The following is a 14,696-nucleotide window of genomic DNA, read 5'->3' as shown; positions in this document are numbered from 1 at the left end:
ATGAGATAGGCATATATTCCTGGAATATTGAGTTTGAGATGCTAACCACATTTTTGGAACTTCAGAGTAAGCCGTTTAGTTCCAGAATAATGAGATTTGGTGGATGCACACATTCCTGTTTCTTTACTGTGTGGTTTCCTTAGTTTTGTAGATTTTGATCATGTTCCCCTCCAGTCTTTGTAGTGAAAACAGAGAGAGCACCGCATTAGTCGTTTGAGTCGGCCAGATCTTCACCTGAGGTGTGATGCCTTGTTTAATTAAGAGTTGGGGGTCAAGCAGTTTGTTCAGGCTAAGGGTAGAAATGTTCAGTTAATGAGGGTTGGTTCTTTCAAGTCCTCCCTTCTTGGCTTGCAGATGGCTGTCTTCTCAGGGTGTCTTCATGTGGTGTTCTCCGTGTATATCTGGGTTCTAATCTCTTCCCTTTTTTTGCTTTTTTGTTTTATTGTGGTAAAAACACAAAACATAAATTTACCCTCTTAACAGTTTTCAAGTATGCATCACACTGTTAACTGTGTGCACGTTATCGTAGTACAGATCTCCAGAACTTTTTCATCTTGCATGGCTGAAACTCTTTACCCATAGGACAGCTCTCCATTTCTTCCTGCCCCCCCCCCACCTCTGGCAGCCACCATTCTACTTTCTGTTTCTTTACTGTTTCTTTTTCTGTTTAATTACTTTAGATAACTCGAGTCATGGACAGTCCTGACTGGCTAACTTCACTCAGCACAACATTCTAAAGGTTCATCCACATAGTCGCATGTAGCAGGATTTTCCTTCTTTTTAAAGGCTGACTACTATTCCGTGTATGGTATAGACCACATTTTCATCCATCCATGAGCAGACGTTTAGGCTGCTTCCACATCTTGGCTATTGTGAATAACACTGCAGTCAACATGGGCATGCAAATATCTCTTTGAGATCCTATTTTCAGTTCTTTTGGATGTATACCCAGAGGTGGGAGTGTTGGATGGTATGGTGGCTTTTAATTTTTTGAGGAACTTCCATACTGTTTTCCATAGTGGCTGTACCATCCTATAGTTCTGCCAACAGTGTGCAAGGAAGGGTTCCCTCTTTTCCACATATCTGCCAACGCTTGTATTCTGTGTGTTTGCTAATGGCCATCCTTAGAGCTGTGTGGGGAGATATCTCACTGTGGTGTTGATGTGTATTTTCCTGATGGTTAGTGATGTGAAGCACCTTGTCCTATGCTTGTTGGTCATTTTTTTTTTTTAAGAGAGTGGGGAGGGGTAGAGAGAGGGAGAGAGAGAATCTTAAGCAGGTGCTATTCCCAGTGCCAGACCCCGACTCAGGGCTTGATCTCATGATCTTGAGATCATGACCTGAGCCAAAATCAAGAGTCAGACGCTTTTTTTTTTTTTTTAATGTTTTATTTGACAGAGAGCACAAGCAGGGGGAGCGGCAGGCAGAGGGAGAGGGAGAAGCAGGCTCCCTGCTCAGCAGGGAGCCTGATGGTGGGACTCAATTCCAGGACCCCGGGATCATGACCCGAGCCGAAGGCAGACGCCCAACCGTCTGAGCCACCCAGGCGCCCCAACAGTCGGACGTTTAACTGGCTGAGCCACCCAGGCTCTCTGCTTGTTGGTCATTTTTATATGTTCTTTGGATAAATGTCTCTTCAAGTCCTGGTTTTTAATTGGGTTTTGTTGTTGCATTATAGGCTAACCCTAATAATAATAATAATAATAATAATAATAATCCATAACTGGATAATGGCCCACCCTGACATTCTCATTTTAAGTTAATCACCTGTTTAAATTCCGGATCTCAAATGCAGTCACATTCTGAGATACTGAGGGTTAGCCTGTCAACATATAAACTTGGAGGTTGGGGGGGGCACAGTTTAGCCTGTAACAGAGGCATTCCAGTGTCAGCTATTGAGTGAATAAACTTTTTTTATCCTTTTTTTTTTAAAGATTTTATTTTATTTATTTGGCAGAGAGATACAGAGAGAGAACAAGTAGGCAGAGAGGCAGGCAGAGGGAGAGGGAGAAGCAGGCTCCCCGCTGAGCAGGGAGCCTGATGCAGGACTCGATCCCAGGACCCCGGGATCATGACCCGAGCCGAAGGCAGCCACCTAACCGAGTGAGCCACCCAGGTGCCCCTACTATATAAGCGTTATAGATACTGTATATCAATTACCTATTTCAGTGCCAGGCACATAGATGTTCTGCGTGTGCTCTGTGTGTGTGTGTGTGTGTGTGTGTGTGTGTGTGTGTGTGTGTGTGTATGTGTGTTTTAAGAAATAACATTTTATCGGGTGCCTGGGTGGCTCAGATGGTTAAGCATCTGCCTTCGGCTCAGGTCATGATCCCAGGGTCCTGGGATCGAGTCCCGCATTGGGCTCCCTGCTCCTTGGGAGCCTGCTTCTCCCTCTGCCTCTCTCTCTCTGTCTCTCATGAATAAATAAATAAAATCTTAAAAAAAAAATAACATTTTACAGATGTTCCCTTCCCTAGGCTTCTCTCTCCACCCTCAGAGAATGAATTACCTGTTATTCATTTGATATGTATCTAACTCTTTCATACTTCACTTATATATACATATGTATATATTTGTATACACACACGTATGTCTACAAAATTATTTTGTGTGGTTTTCAAACTTTACATAAATGGCATGCTGTACTTAATTTTTTTTTGTTTAATTTTATTATGTTAGTCACCATACAGTACATCATTAGTTTTTGATATGGTGGTCCACGATCCATTGTTTTCGTATAACACCCAGTGCTCCATGCAGTACGTGCCCTTCTTAATACCCATCACCAGGCTAACCCATCCCCCCACCCCCTCCCCTCTAAAACCCTCAGTTTGTTTTTCAGAGTCCATCGTCTCTCATGGTTCGTCTCCCCCTCCGATTCCCCCCCATCATTTTTCCCTTCCTTCTCCTAATATCCTCCATGCTGTTCCTTATGTTCCACAAATAAGTGAAACCATGTGATAATTGACTTTCTCTGCTTGACTTATTTCACTTAGCATAATCTCCTCCAGTCCCATCCATGTTGATGTAAAAGTTGGGTATTCATCCTTTCTGATGGCTGAGTAATATTCCATTGCATATATGGACCACATCTTCTTTATCCATTCATCTGTTGAAGGGCATCTCGGCTCTTTCCACAGTTTGGCTATTGCAGACATTGCTGCTATGAACATTGGGGTGCCTTTGGCCCTTCTTTGCACTACATCTGTGTCTTTGGGATAAATACCCAGTAGTACAATTGCTGGGTCATAGGGTAGCTCTATTTTTAAATTTTTGAGGAACCTCCACACTGTTTTCCAAAGTGGCTGTACCAACTTGCATTCCCACCAACAGTGTAAGAGAGTTCCCCTTTCTCCACAACCTTTCCAACATTTGTTGTTTCTTGCCTTGTCCATTTTTGCCATTCTAACTGGTGTAAGGTGGTATCTCAATGTGGTTTTGATTTGAATTTCCCTGATGGCTAATGATGATGAACATTTTTTCATGTGTCCATTAGCCATTTGGATGTCTTCTTCAGAGAAGTGTCTTTTCGTATCTTCTGCCCACTTTTTGACTTGATTATTTGTTTTTTGGGTGTTGAGTTTGAGAAGTTCTTTATAGGTCTTGGATACCAGCCCTTTATCTGTAGTGTCATTTGCAAATATCTTCTCCCATTCTGTGGGTTGCCTCTTTGTTTTGTTGACTGTTTCCTTTGCTGTGCAGAAGCTTTTTATCTTGATGAAGTCCCAAAAGTTCATTTTCGCTTTTGTTTCACTAGCTTTTGGAGATGTATCTTAAAAGAAGTTGCTGTGGGCAATGTCCAAGAGGTTACTGCCTATGTTCTCTTCTAGGATTTTGATGGATTCCTGTCTCACATTGAGGTCTTTCATCCACTTTGAGTTTATCTTTGTGAATGGTGTTAGAGAATGGTCGAGTTTCATTCTTCTGCATGTGGCTGTCCAATTTTCCCAGCACCATTTATTGAAGAGACTGTCTTTTTTCCATTGCATGTTTTTTCCTGTTTTGTCAAAGATTATTTGACCATAGAGTTGAGGATCCATATCTGGGTTCTCTATTCTGTTCCATTGGTCTATATGTCTGTTTTTGTGCCAGTACCATGCTGTCTTGGTGATCACAGCTTTGTAATATAGCTTGAAATCGGGCAACATGATGCCCCCAGCTTTTTTTTTTTTTTTTTTTCAACATTTCCTTGGCGATTCGGGGTCTTTTCTGATTCCATACAAATTTTAGGATTGTTCCAGCACTTTGAAAAATGTCATTGGAATTTTGATCGGGATGGCATTGAAGGTATAGATTCCTCTGGGTAGCATAGACATTTTAACAATGTTTATTCTTCCGATCCATGAGCATGGAATATTTTTCCATCTTTTTGTGTCTTCAATTTGTTTCATGAGTGTTTTGTAGTTCCTAGAGTATAGGTCCTTTACCTCTTTGGTTAGGTTTATTCCGAGGTATCTTACGGTTTTTGGTGCTATCGTAAATGGAATCATTTCTGTAATTTCTCTTTCTACAGTTGCGTTGTTAGTGTATAAGAAAGCAGCTGATTTCTGTGCACTGATTTTGTATCCTGCCACATTACTGAATTGCTGTATGAGTTGTAGTAATTTGGGGGTGGAGTCTTTTGGGTTTTCCACATAAAGTATCATGTCGTTTGCGAAAAGAGAGAGTTTGACTTCTTCGCCAGTTTGAATACATTTTATTTCTTTTTGTTGTCTCATTGCTGTTGCTAGGACTTCTAGTACTATGTTGAACAATAGTGGCGAGAGTGGGCATCCTTGATGTGTTCCTGCTCTTAAGGGAAAGGCTCTCAGCTTTTCCCCATTGAGGATGATATTCGCTGTGGGTTTTTATAGATGGATTGTATGAACTTGAGGAATGTTCCCTCTTTCCCTATACTCTTCAGAGTTTTAATCAGGAAAGGGTGTTGTATTTTGTCAAATGCTTTTTCTGCATCAATTGAGAAGACCATATGGTTCTTCTCCCTCCTCTTATTAATGTGTTCTATCACATTGATTGATTTGCAAATGTTGAACCACTCTTGCATCCTGGGGACAAATCCCACTTGGTCGTGGTGGATGACCCTTTTGATGTATTGTGGGATCCTATTAGCTAGGATTTTGTTGAGGATTTTGGAATGCATATTCATCAGGGATATCGGTCTGAAATTCTCCTTTTTGATGGGGTGTTTGCCTAGTTTGGGGATTAAGGTAATGTTGACCTCATAGAATGAGTTTGGAAGTTTTCCTTCTGTTTCTATTTTTTGAAACAGCTTCAGTAGAATAGGTATTATTTCTTCTTTGAATGTTTGGTAGAATTCCCCAGGGAATCCATCAGGCCCTGGACTCTTGTTTTTTGGGAGGTTTTTGATCACTGCTTCAATCTTGTTACTGGTTATTGGCCTATTCAGGTTGTCAATTTCTTCCTGTTTCAGTCTTGGCAGCTTATAGGTTTCCAGGAAGGCCTCCATTTCATCCAGATTGCTCCGTTTATTGGCATGTAGTTGTTGATAATAATTTCTAATAATTGTTTTTGTTTCCTCGGTGTTAGTCATGATCTCTCCCCTTTCATTCATAATTTTATTAATTTGGGTCCTTTCTCTTTTCTTTTGGATAAGTCTGGCCAGTGGTTTATTGATCTTATTAATTCTTTCAAAGAATCAACTTCTAGTTTCGTTGATCTGATCTACTGTGTTTCTGGTTTCTAATTCATTGATCTCTGCTTTAATTTTAATTATTTCTCTTCTAATGCCTGGCTTAAGCATCGCTTGTTGCTTTTTCTCTAGTTCTTTAAGGTAGAGTTTGGTGAATTCGGGATTTTTCTGTTTTTTTGAGTGAGGCTTGGATGGCTATGTATTTCCCCCTTAGGACCACCTGTACAGTATCCCATAGGTTTTGGACCGATGTGTTTTCGTTCTCATTGATTTCCATGAATTGTTTAAGTTCTTCTTTGATTTCCTGGTTGACCCAAACATTCTTGAGCAGAGTGGTCTTTAGCTTCCAGGTGTTTGAATTTCTGCCAAATTTTTTCTTGTGATTGAGTTCCAGTTTTAAAGCATTGTGGTCTGAGAATATGCAGGGAATAATCTCAGTCTTTTGGTATCGGTTGAGACCTGATTTGTGACCCAGTATGTGGTCTATTCTGGAGAAAGTTCCATGTGTGCTCGAGAAGAATGAGTATTCTGTTGTTTTAGGGTGGAATGTTCTGTAAATATCTGTGAGGTCCATCTGGTCCAATGTATCATTCAGAGCTCTTGTTTCCTTGTTTATTTTCTGCTTAGATGATCTGTCCATTGCCGAGAGTGGAGTATTGAGGTCCCATACAATTAACGTATTGTTATCAATATGACTTTTTTTTGGTTAACAGTTGGCTTATGTAGATGGCTGCTCCCATGTTGGGGGCATAGATATTTACAATTGTTAGATCTTCTTGTTGGATAGACCCTTTAAGAATGTGTCTCTAATTATAGACTTTAGTTTAAAATCTAATTTGTCTGATATAAGAATTGCTACCCCAGCTTTGAGGTCCGCTGGCATGGAAGATGGATCTCCATCCCTTCACTTTCAGTCTGGATGTATCTTTAGGTTCAAAATGAGTCTCTTGTAGGCAGCATATGGATGGGTCCTGTCTTTTTATCCAATCTGCAACCCTGTGCCGTTTTATGGGAGCATTTAGGCCATTCACGTTGAGAGTGATTATTGAAAGATATGAATTAAATGTCATCATGTTGCCTGTGAAGACGTTGTTTTTATAGATTGTCCCTGTAAATTTCTGTTGTATATCACTGTTGGGGTCTTTCTCCTTTTATAGAACCCCCCCTTAATATTTCTTGCAAGGCCGGCTTAGTGGTGACATATTCTTTCAGTTTCTGCCGGTCATGGAGCTCTGCATCTCTCCATCCATTGTAAATGAAAACCTTGCTGGATAAAGTATTCTTGGCTGCATGTTCTCCTCATTTAGTACCCTGAATATGTCTTGCCAGGCCTTTCTGGCTTGCCAGGTCTCTGTGGATAGGTCTGACGTTATTCTGATGTTCTTCTCTTTGTACGTAAGGAATCTCTTCCCCCTAACTGACCTTAAGATGGTTTCCTTGGTTCTAAGATTTGCAAGTTTTTATTATTACATGCTGGGTTGTTGGCCTGTTTTCCTTGATCTTGGGAGGGGTCCTCCCTGCCTCTAGGACGCAATGTTTCATTCCACAAATTAGGGAAGTTCTCAGCTACAATTTGCTCAAATACATCTTCTAGTCCTCTCTCTCTCTCTTCACTCCCTCCGGGATTCCAATTATTCTGACATTGGAACGCTTCATGGTGTCACTTATTTCTCTGATTCTATTTTCATGGATTCTGAGTTGTTTTTCCCTGGCCTCCTCTTTTCCCTTTTTATCTATTATAATGTCTTCCAGGTCGCTTATTCGTTTTTCTGCCTCAGTTACCTTAGCTGTTAGATTATCTAGATTGGATTGGATCTCACTGATAGCATTTTTAAGTTCTACCAATTCAGCTTTCATTTCTGCCCTTAGAGACTCTATGTTGCCATTAATTGATTTCTCCATTCTAGCCATTGTCTTCACAATTGCTAGCCTGAATTCCATCTCCGACGTCATGGTTATATCTGCATCCATTTGTAAATCTGCAGGATAAGTCATAATCTCTGACTCTTTTCTATTTTGGGGGCTCCTCCTCCTAGTCATTCTGTTGATGGGTGTTTGAGGGAATGTATAGAGTCCAAATTATTGACCAGAACCCAAGCAAGATGCACCTGTTTTCTTGGGACCTTAGGGTTGCTGGCCTCTTGTTTTCCCAGCCTGTCTTCTGGGGGAGGGGCCTGCTGCGCTGTTACTCAGGCAACCCTGTTTGGGCGGAGTTGCCCTGCCCCCCTGTGGCGGGGGATGGGCTCAGCGGGAATCAGTTTTTGGGGCTTTTGTTCTCTGGTGGCTTTCCGCGTCTCTGCTGCGAGTCAGAGCAGAAGAGACCGTTTCCAATCCTCTGCTTCAGAGCAGAGAGACCGCAGTCTGTTCTTCAGTGAGCTCTCCAGGCCACACCGTCTCCGTTTCTGTCCGTGCTGCTATAAACTGCAGCGTCCTGGGTTGTGCGCCCCTCCGCAGCACCCCCAGTCCTGCCTCCAGGTCGGAGCCCGTCTCTGCCTTTTGTTCTTCTAAAACCGCCAGCCGGTCCCACAGGCGACCCTGCCGCTCCGGGTTTCTGCTCCAGGGACTGCCCTAAAGTCTTTTCCCCGCTGCTACCGGTCTGCGCGTCTGTGCCCCGTCCCAGTGAGGCTGTCGCTCACCGGCGGTGTAGGATCCCCACGGCCAGGGTCCCTCCTGCTGCCGTTTATCCTCCGATATCTGCCCGTGGAATCAGGGCTCCCTGCTTCCTACCTCGAAACCAACCGCCTGCAATATTGTTTGTAGAGATCCAGATCTTCTTACATCTCAGGCTGGTTTCGTGGGTGCTCAGAGTGGTCTGGTAGATATCCAGCTCAATTCTGGGGACCAGTTGAAATAGGGTCCCCTACTCCTCCGCCATCTTTCCCTCCCCTCTTAATATTTTGCAACTTGTTTTTTTCACTCAAAATTTTGATTTTGAGATCTGCTTTTGTGCCTGTAATTAAAATAGTAATTCATCTTAATGAATGTGCCCAACTCTATGTGTTCTCCAACTGATGGAGGATGTTTAAGGTTGTTTCTAGTTTTTCTCTTTTATAAATAATGCCACAGTGAACATCTTTGAACTTGTTCCACTGTGCTTCTGGATTTCTGTAAGGTGGAATTACCGGGTTATAAGGTACATGCATTTTTAACTTTACTCGTATATGAAGGTTTCCATTTTTCTGTATTCACCAGTGCTATTATATGTGACAGTTTACCAGTGTTACTTGTACCACTTTATTGTTGAGTTTGGTTTTGTTTTAGGAATTACTTTAATTGGTAAGCTGGGCTGGGAGTTCTGTGATTTCTTTGAAGTGCTTTGTGGACTGATAAGCACATTCCCTCGTTGCTTTTGTGAGCAGAAAAAGAAAGTAATAATGGCAAGGTAGCATAGGGGACAGAGCCCTGGATTTTTGAAGTCAGAGCTCTGATTTCAACTCCTGGTTCAATAGCATAAAATTAGTTTAATAATATCTACCCTGCCTCATTCACATGTGATTGTTGTCACATTCATTGAGAGACTATTTGGGAAAGTTCTGCAAACTGTAAAGCAATAGCTAAAGTATTATGAAAGAAGTAAAACAATTTTGTTTCCTAAATTTGTAGATTGTAAGCTACCTACCTACTTTATAGCTTGTTCATACCTAGGTGAATGAAAAGGAAGAGATTAGCTCTCATGCAGGTATTATGAACATTCCCCTTAGGGGAGAGAAATGGGCATGTGGGAGGTATGCGTGAACGAGGTGGGTACAGTCAATCCGTGGCCACGTGGGGGAGACGGTTTCAAGTTAGAAGCCTTATGCAGAGGTTGGCATACTCTTTCCATTGCTTTTCTGCAAACAGTGAGCTGGAGAAGGATGGCCGCACTGCTCTCAACACTCACTCTGTTAGCCCCTTGGAGAAGATTAAACAGTACCAGGCTGGACAGACTTTGATTTGCTTCTTGAAGAAGGTGAGTAGTGCATACCCTGCAGTGTGATGCCATCCTTTCAGAAAAAAGGGGAGCAGCTGGAGACAAAGGCCATTAGCACTAAGCATTTGAGTCTTATTGCTACCATGCTGGTTTATGGGAGACCAGAAGCCTAATTGAGGAGCTAAAATTATGGCTCATGAAACAATTAGCAAGCAACTCACAGTTGAACATGTTTATAGATTAATTATACGAAAGGGAAAGGAAAAATAGCAAGATTTAAAGTAAATGTGCTATTGGATTCTGGATTCTTGTCTTTTTTTTTTTTTTAAGATTATTTATTTATTTATTTGACAGAGAGAGAGAGAGAGACAGCAAGAGCAGGAGCACAAGCAGGGGGAGTGGGAGAGGGAGAAGCAGGCTTCCTGCCGAGCAGGGAGCCCGATATGGGGCTTGATCCCAGGACCCTGGCTGGGATCATGACCTGAGCCGAAGGCAGATGCTTAACGACTGAGCCACCCAGGTGCACCTGGATTCTTGTCTTTCATAAAGTTCAGGTGCAATGCAGAGCAGTGCGTACCTGGGTGCCAGATTATGTGTTCTAGCCCCAAGTGGAACAGGCATTCAAGAAAGGGAAGATATCAGTAAAAACTGTACCGGTTGGAATATATCAGAGAGAAAGTTGGATTGGGCTTGACCTTGAGGGCTAACTCCTCTTCACTGCTGCCTGATTGTTCTTCCGTAAGCATTTGGCTGAGCTTGTCACTGATGCCGTTTAGTTACCTGTTGTCTCTTGGTGGGGTTCGTAAACCCTCGGTGCCGCAGAATGGTATTTGAGGCTCCTCATAACCTGACTTCATACACCTTGTGTACCAGTCACAGCCTGAAAACCTCCTCTTTTGCCCTTCTTGTCTTTATTTCTGTGCTCAGAGTACCCTCTATTCCTACAACCCTTTAAGGCCCAGCACAGATATCCCCCCCACCCCATATTCCTAATTCTCCTATATATTCCCATAGCATATTGAATTTCTACTGCTCTGGTTATTTGTGTACTTGTTTGACTTACTCTTTGTAGACTGTAATCTTGAAGGTAGGGTTTGGCTTTTATCACTAGGATGCCATGTCCGTAGTGGCTACTTGATAAATGTTTTGTTGAATTCACTTTGAAAACTGGGCTTTGTGTTTAGGGCAGGACACTGTAAACAGTGAAGGATCAAAATCTAAGAAATCAGATGTTGAGCCCTGGAGATAATTAACCATCATTGGGCAGAGCTGAGCTTGGAGGAGTCTGCAGAGGTCAGTGGGATTGTTCCTGCTACTTGAGGACACCTCTGAGGTCAATTTTGCCTCCTGATCAGCTGAGGCACCAGGAGGGGTGCATGGTTGGCTAGCCCAGTAAAGGCTCCGAGCTAGACTCAGAGTGAAATCTGTGAAAAGTGGAGATTGGGCAGGGGCAGTGGGATGTAGGGGGTGGATTCCTGTCCCTTGGAAAAATGTAGGATTAGGGCCTCTTCAACTCTGTGATTTTTATGAAAGTCTTCTGTTTTAATGAAGGGAAAAGGAGCTGTTTATATCCATCCCATTCCATTTCTCCTTCTATTTTTTTCCTCCAGTACAACGTGGTTAAGAAATGGCTTGAGGTGGAGATTGCTCCAGACATCCGGGGCAGGATTCCCTTGTTGCTCACTTCTCTCAGCTTCAAGGTCAGTGTGCTTGAGATCCCTGGAGAGAAGATCTCTGAATTCAGAGTCTGAAATCAGCCTGGACTCAGTGTCTGGTGTGTTTGCAGTGGGTACAAGAAACCATATACTTATTCAGGGATTAGTTTGGGACATACTTGGTATAGAGACTTAAATGCCAGTTTTGGGTAAACGCCAGACCTTTCTTCAAACATTAAAGGAATTTTCTTGTCCTTCCAGGTTCTTAAACATCCAGATAAGAAGTTCCGGATTGGCCAGGCCCTGAAGGCTACTGTGGTTGGCCCAGATTCTTCCAAGGCATTCTTGTGTCTCTCACTTATAGGTGTGGTGAAGAAATGCTGCCTGGTCAGGGAAGGGAGAGGGTAGAAAGGAGTGGGAAAGAGTCATCAGGTAGTGCTCAGGTTCAAGGTTGCCTCAGGTATTGGAGTCCTCAGAAAGCCTAGTGTGGTTTGTGCCTTCCGGGACCATTTTTTCTTTTGGGGCTTTGTTCTCTGGCTTGTGTCACTCTGCTACTGTCTGAGCTGCCTTCTCTGACACAGTTGGTTTTCTCAAGTCTCTCAGAAGGGGTGTCCATCACATGGCCCTGAGATTTCCTGACTACATGGCATGGTAACACGGGTGTTCATGATCATTCTGCTCCCCTCAGCCTGGACATCCCCAAGTCTGGGCAGCCTCTGACTCCCCAGTCCGTGCTTGGCCAGCGTTCCAGCTTCTTTCTTCATTTGCCCTTCCCTGAATCAGGTTCATTCTCCTGCCCACCAGGTCCTCACAAGCTTGAGAAGGGGGAAGTCGCCATGGGCCGAGTGGTGAAGGTGACTCCTAAGGAGGGGCTGACTGTCTCCTTCCCCTTTGGGAAGATCGGAAGAGTCAGCATATTTCATGTGAGTGACTCCTACACAGAGACGCCCCTGGAAGACTTCATCCCCCAGAAGGTTGTCAGGTAGGCCTAGTTGGTTTGTTTTGTTCCTCTTTAGCTCTACGTGGGTAGATTTCTTTTTTAAAAAAAATATAGTTGTGATACGTGATTTTATACCAGAAAAAAATTGTATGAAAAAAAGAAAAGTTCTCTTGCTCCTCTCTTTCTCCACCACTTTTCACCATTATATACCTTGGTTTCTATCTTTCAAGACTTTTACACACATGGAGGTATAATGTTTTTAATGTAATAATAGAATTTCATTTTATATATCCTGCAGCTTGCCTTTTTTCTCATAGCAGTTTATCATGGACTTTTTCTTTTCCTGGGCTAGTATATCTAAATCTACCTTGTTCTTTTACCTTATTTTTAACATTTTTTTTGGTTTTCCATTTTTTTTTTTTGTCATTATCTAAAACCTCTGTTGATGGACAGTAATAATGAAGTGAATATCTTTGTGCATGTGTTTGGACACAAGTGCAAGTGTATCCGTGAAATATAATCCCAGAACTAAAATCGATGGGCCAAACGATATCACACATTTTGCCAAAGTGCCCTCCGAAATGATTGTGCCGATTTATGTTCCTGTCATAAATATGACCGTTCTCAACACCCCTGCCAACAGTGGGTATTCTTAATTTTTTTTTTTTTAAGATTTTATTTATTTGACAGAGAGAGACACAGCGAGAGAGGGAACACAAGCAGGGGTATTGGGAGAGGGAGAAGCAGGCTCCCCACTGAGCAGGGAGCCAGATGCAGGGCTCCATCCCAGGACCTGAGCCGAAGGCAGCCGCTTAACCAACTGAGCCACCTAGGTGCCCCTGGGTATTCTTAATTTTTAATCTAAGCTATTAAATAGGCAAAAATTGATCTCTCATTTTATTTTATTTTTAAAGATTTTATTTATTTGAGAGCATGAGAGGGGGGAGGGTCAGAGGGAGAAGCAGACTCCCTGCTGAGCAGGGAGCCCGATGTGGGACTCAATCCCAGGACCCCGGGATCATGACCTGAGCTGAAGGAGTTGCTTAACTGACTGAGCCACCCAGGCGCCCCTGATCTCTCATTTTAATTTGCATTTCTCTTACTGGTTATTTTCTCTCTTTATTGGCTGTTTACATTTGTTCTGTGCTTTGCTTGCTCGTTTTTCTACTGAACCATTCATCTTTTTAATTAAAAAAAATTGATCTATAGGTGAGTTCTGCAAAAAGAGACCTTTGCAGTTGGGGGGGTTGTTATGAACTATTTTATATGCACTAAAATGAGCCTGGTTCAGAGTTTTGTTTTTGTTTTTGATTTTTAAAGATTATTTATCTTAGAGCATGAGTAGGGGAAGGGGCAGAGGGAGAGAAGGAGACCCCGCTGAGCGCAGAGCCTGACATCACGACCTGAACTGAAACCAACTGAGCCACCCATGTGCCCCTGGTTCAGAGTTTTAAAGTCATTTTCTAGGGTGAATAAGTTAGCATTGAAGAGGTAGGCTTCAGCCTGATACCGTGCAGACTTCTGAGAATCTAGGTTGGCTGAGAATCCAGGTTGGCTAACAGTAGAGTGGGAAGCCTTGAGGAGATGGGCAGGAAAGTTGTAATGCTCTTTCCTACCTCAGGTGTCCCAGCCACCAGCACCTGCCTAATAAATTCACAACCACTTATCAGAGCTAAACAGCACAGAAATATCCAGGGCCTGGGAGAAGAAAAGGAACACATCTGAGAAATCCAGGATTATCTCTGCTTTGTCTCTTGAGCCTTAAAAATGTGGTTGTGGCTTTTAGCAAAAATTTTTTTTATGTATTTTATTTATTTTTAAAGATTTTATTTATTTATTTGACAGAGAGAGAGAGTGTATGTGCAGGGAGAGGGAGAAGCAGGCTCCTGGCAGAGCAGGGAGCCCAATGTGGGGCTCGATCCCAGGACCCTGGGATCATGACCTGAGCCGAAGGCAGACGCTTAACAACTGAGCCATCCAGTCGCCCCTATTTTATTTTTTTAAAGATTTTATTTATTTGACAGAGTAAGAGAGAGTGCGTGCGTGCATCCATGCAAGCAGGGGGAGTGGCAGGTAGAGGGAGAAGCAGACTCCCCACTGAGCTTGGAGCCCAATGCAGGACTTGATCCCAGGAGTCTGGGATCATGACCTGAGCTGAAGGCAGATGTTTAACTGACAGCCAAAATATTTATTTTATTGTAGCCATATCTATGAGTCATATTCAGTTGTGATATCTAATATGGATAATAAATTAATTGCCTAAAGGTAGATGATCCCTAAGGTCCTTCTTGCTGTAGGGGCTAGGAGGCAGGTGCCTGTCGTGGGAGAAATTTGGACTATTGCTGGGATCCTTTCCACTGCTAAGATTCTGTACTTTGAAATTGTGACTTTGGGTTGCTAAGTGCTGGTTTTGATGAAAAAAGTTTGGAAACCTAACCAAACAGTAAACCCTGCTTTCCCTCCTGGAAGCCTCCCCTGCTCAGGCTTCAATGACTGGTTTCCTTTGATCTGCTGCCGTGAGCCTGCACTAGGACCTAGGTC

General features: G+C 42.8%; 1 protein-coding gene across 2 annotated transcripts in view; it reads left to right on the top strand.

The window, feature by feature from the left end:
* PDCD11 (programmed cell death 11) overlaps positions 1-14,696 on the top strand; it is a 51,765-nt gene that overhangs the window by 29,599 nt on the left and 7,470 nt on the right. For both annotated transcript variants that reach the window (XM_025880662.2, XM_025880661.2), the window contains exons 22-25: positions 9,491-9,599; positions 11,171-11,260; positions 11,477-11,579; positions 12,020-12,197. In XM_025880662.2, the coding sequence (XP_025736447.1) occupies positions 9,491-9,599; positions 11,171-11,260; positions 11,477-11,579; positions 12,020-12,197 (480 nt within the window). The remainder of the gene's footprint in view (positions 1-9,490; positions 9,600-11,170; positions 11,261-11,476; positions 11,580-12,019; positions 12,198-14,696) is intronic.

This window comes from Callorhinus ursinus, unplaced genomic scaffold (genome assembly GCF_003265705.2).
Source record: "Callorhinus ursinus isolate GAN/ISIS: 27379988/994484 unplaced genomic scaffold, GSC_fseal_2.0 scaffold20, whole genome shotgun sequence".
NCBI lineage: Eukaryota > Metazoa > Chordata > Mammalia > Carnivora > Otariidae > Callorhinus > Callorhinus ursinus.
This window is presented reverse-complemented; position numbering and strand designations above follow the sequence as displayed.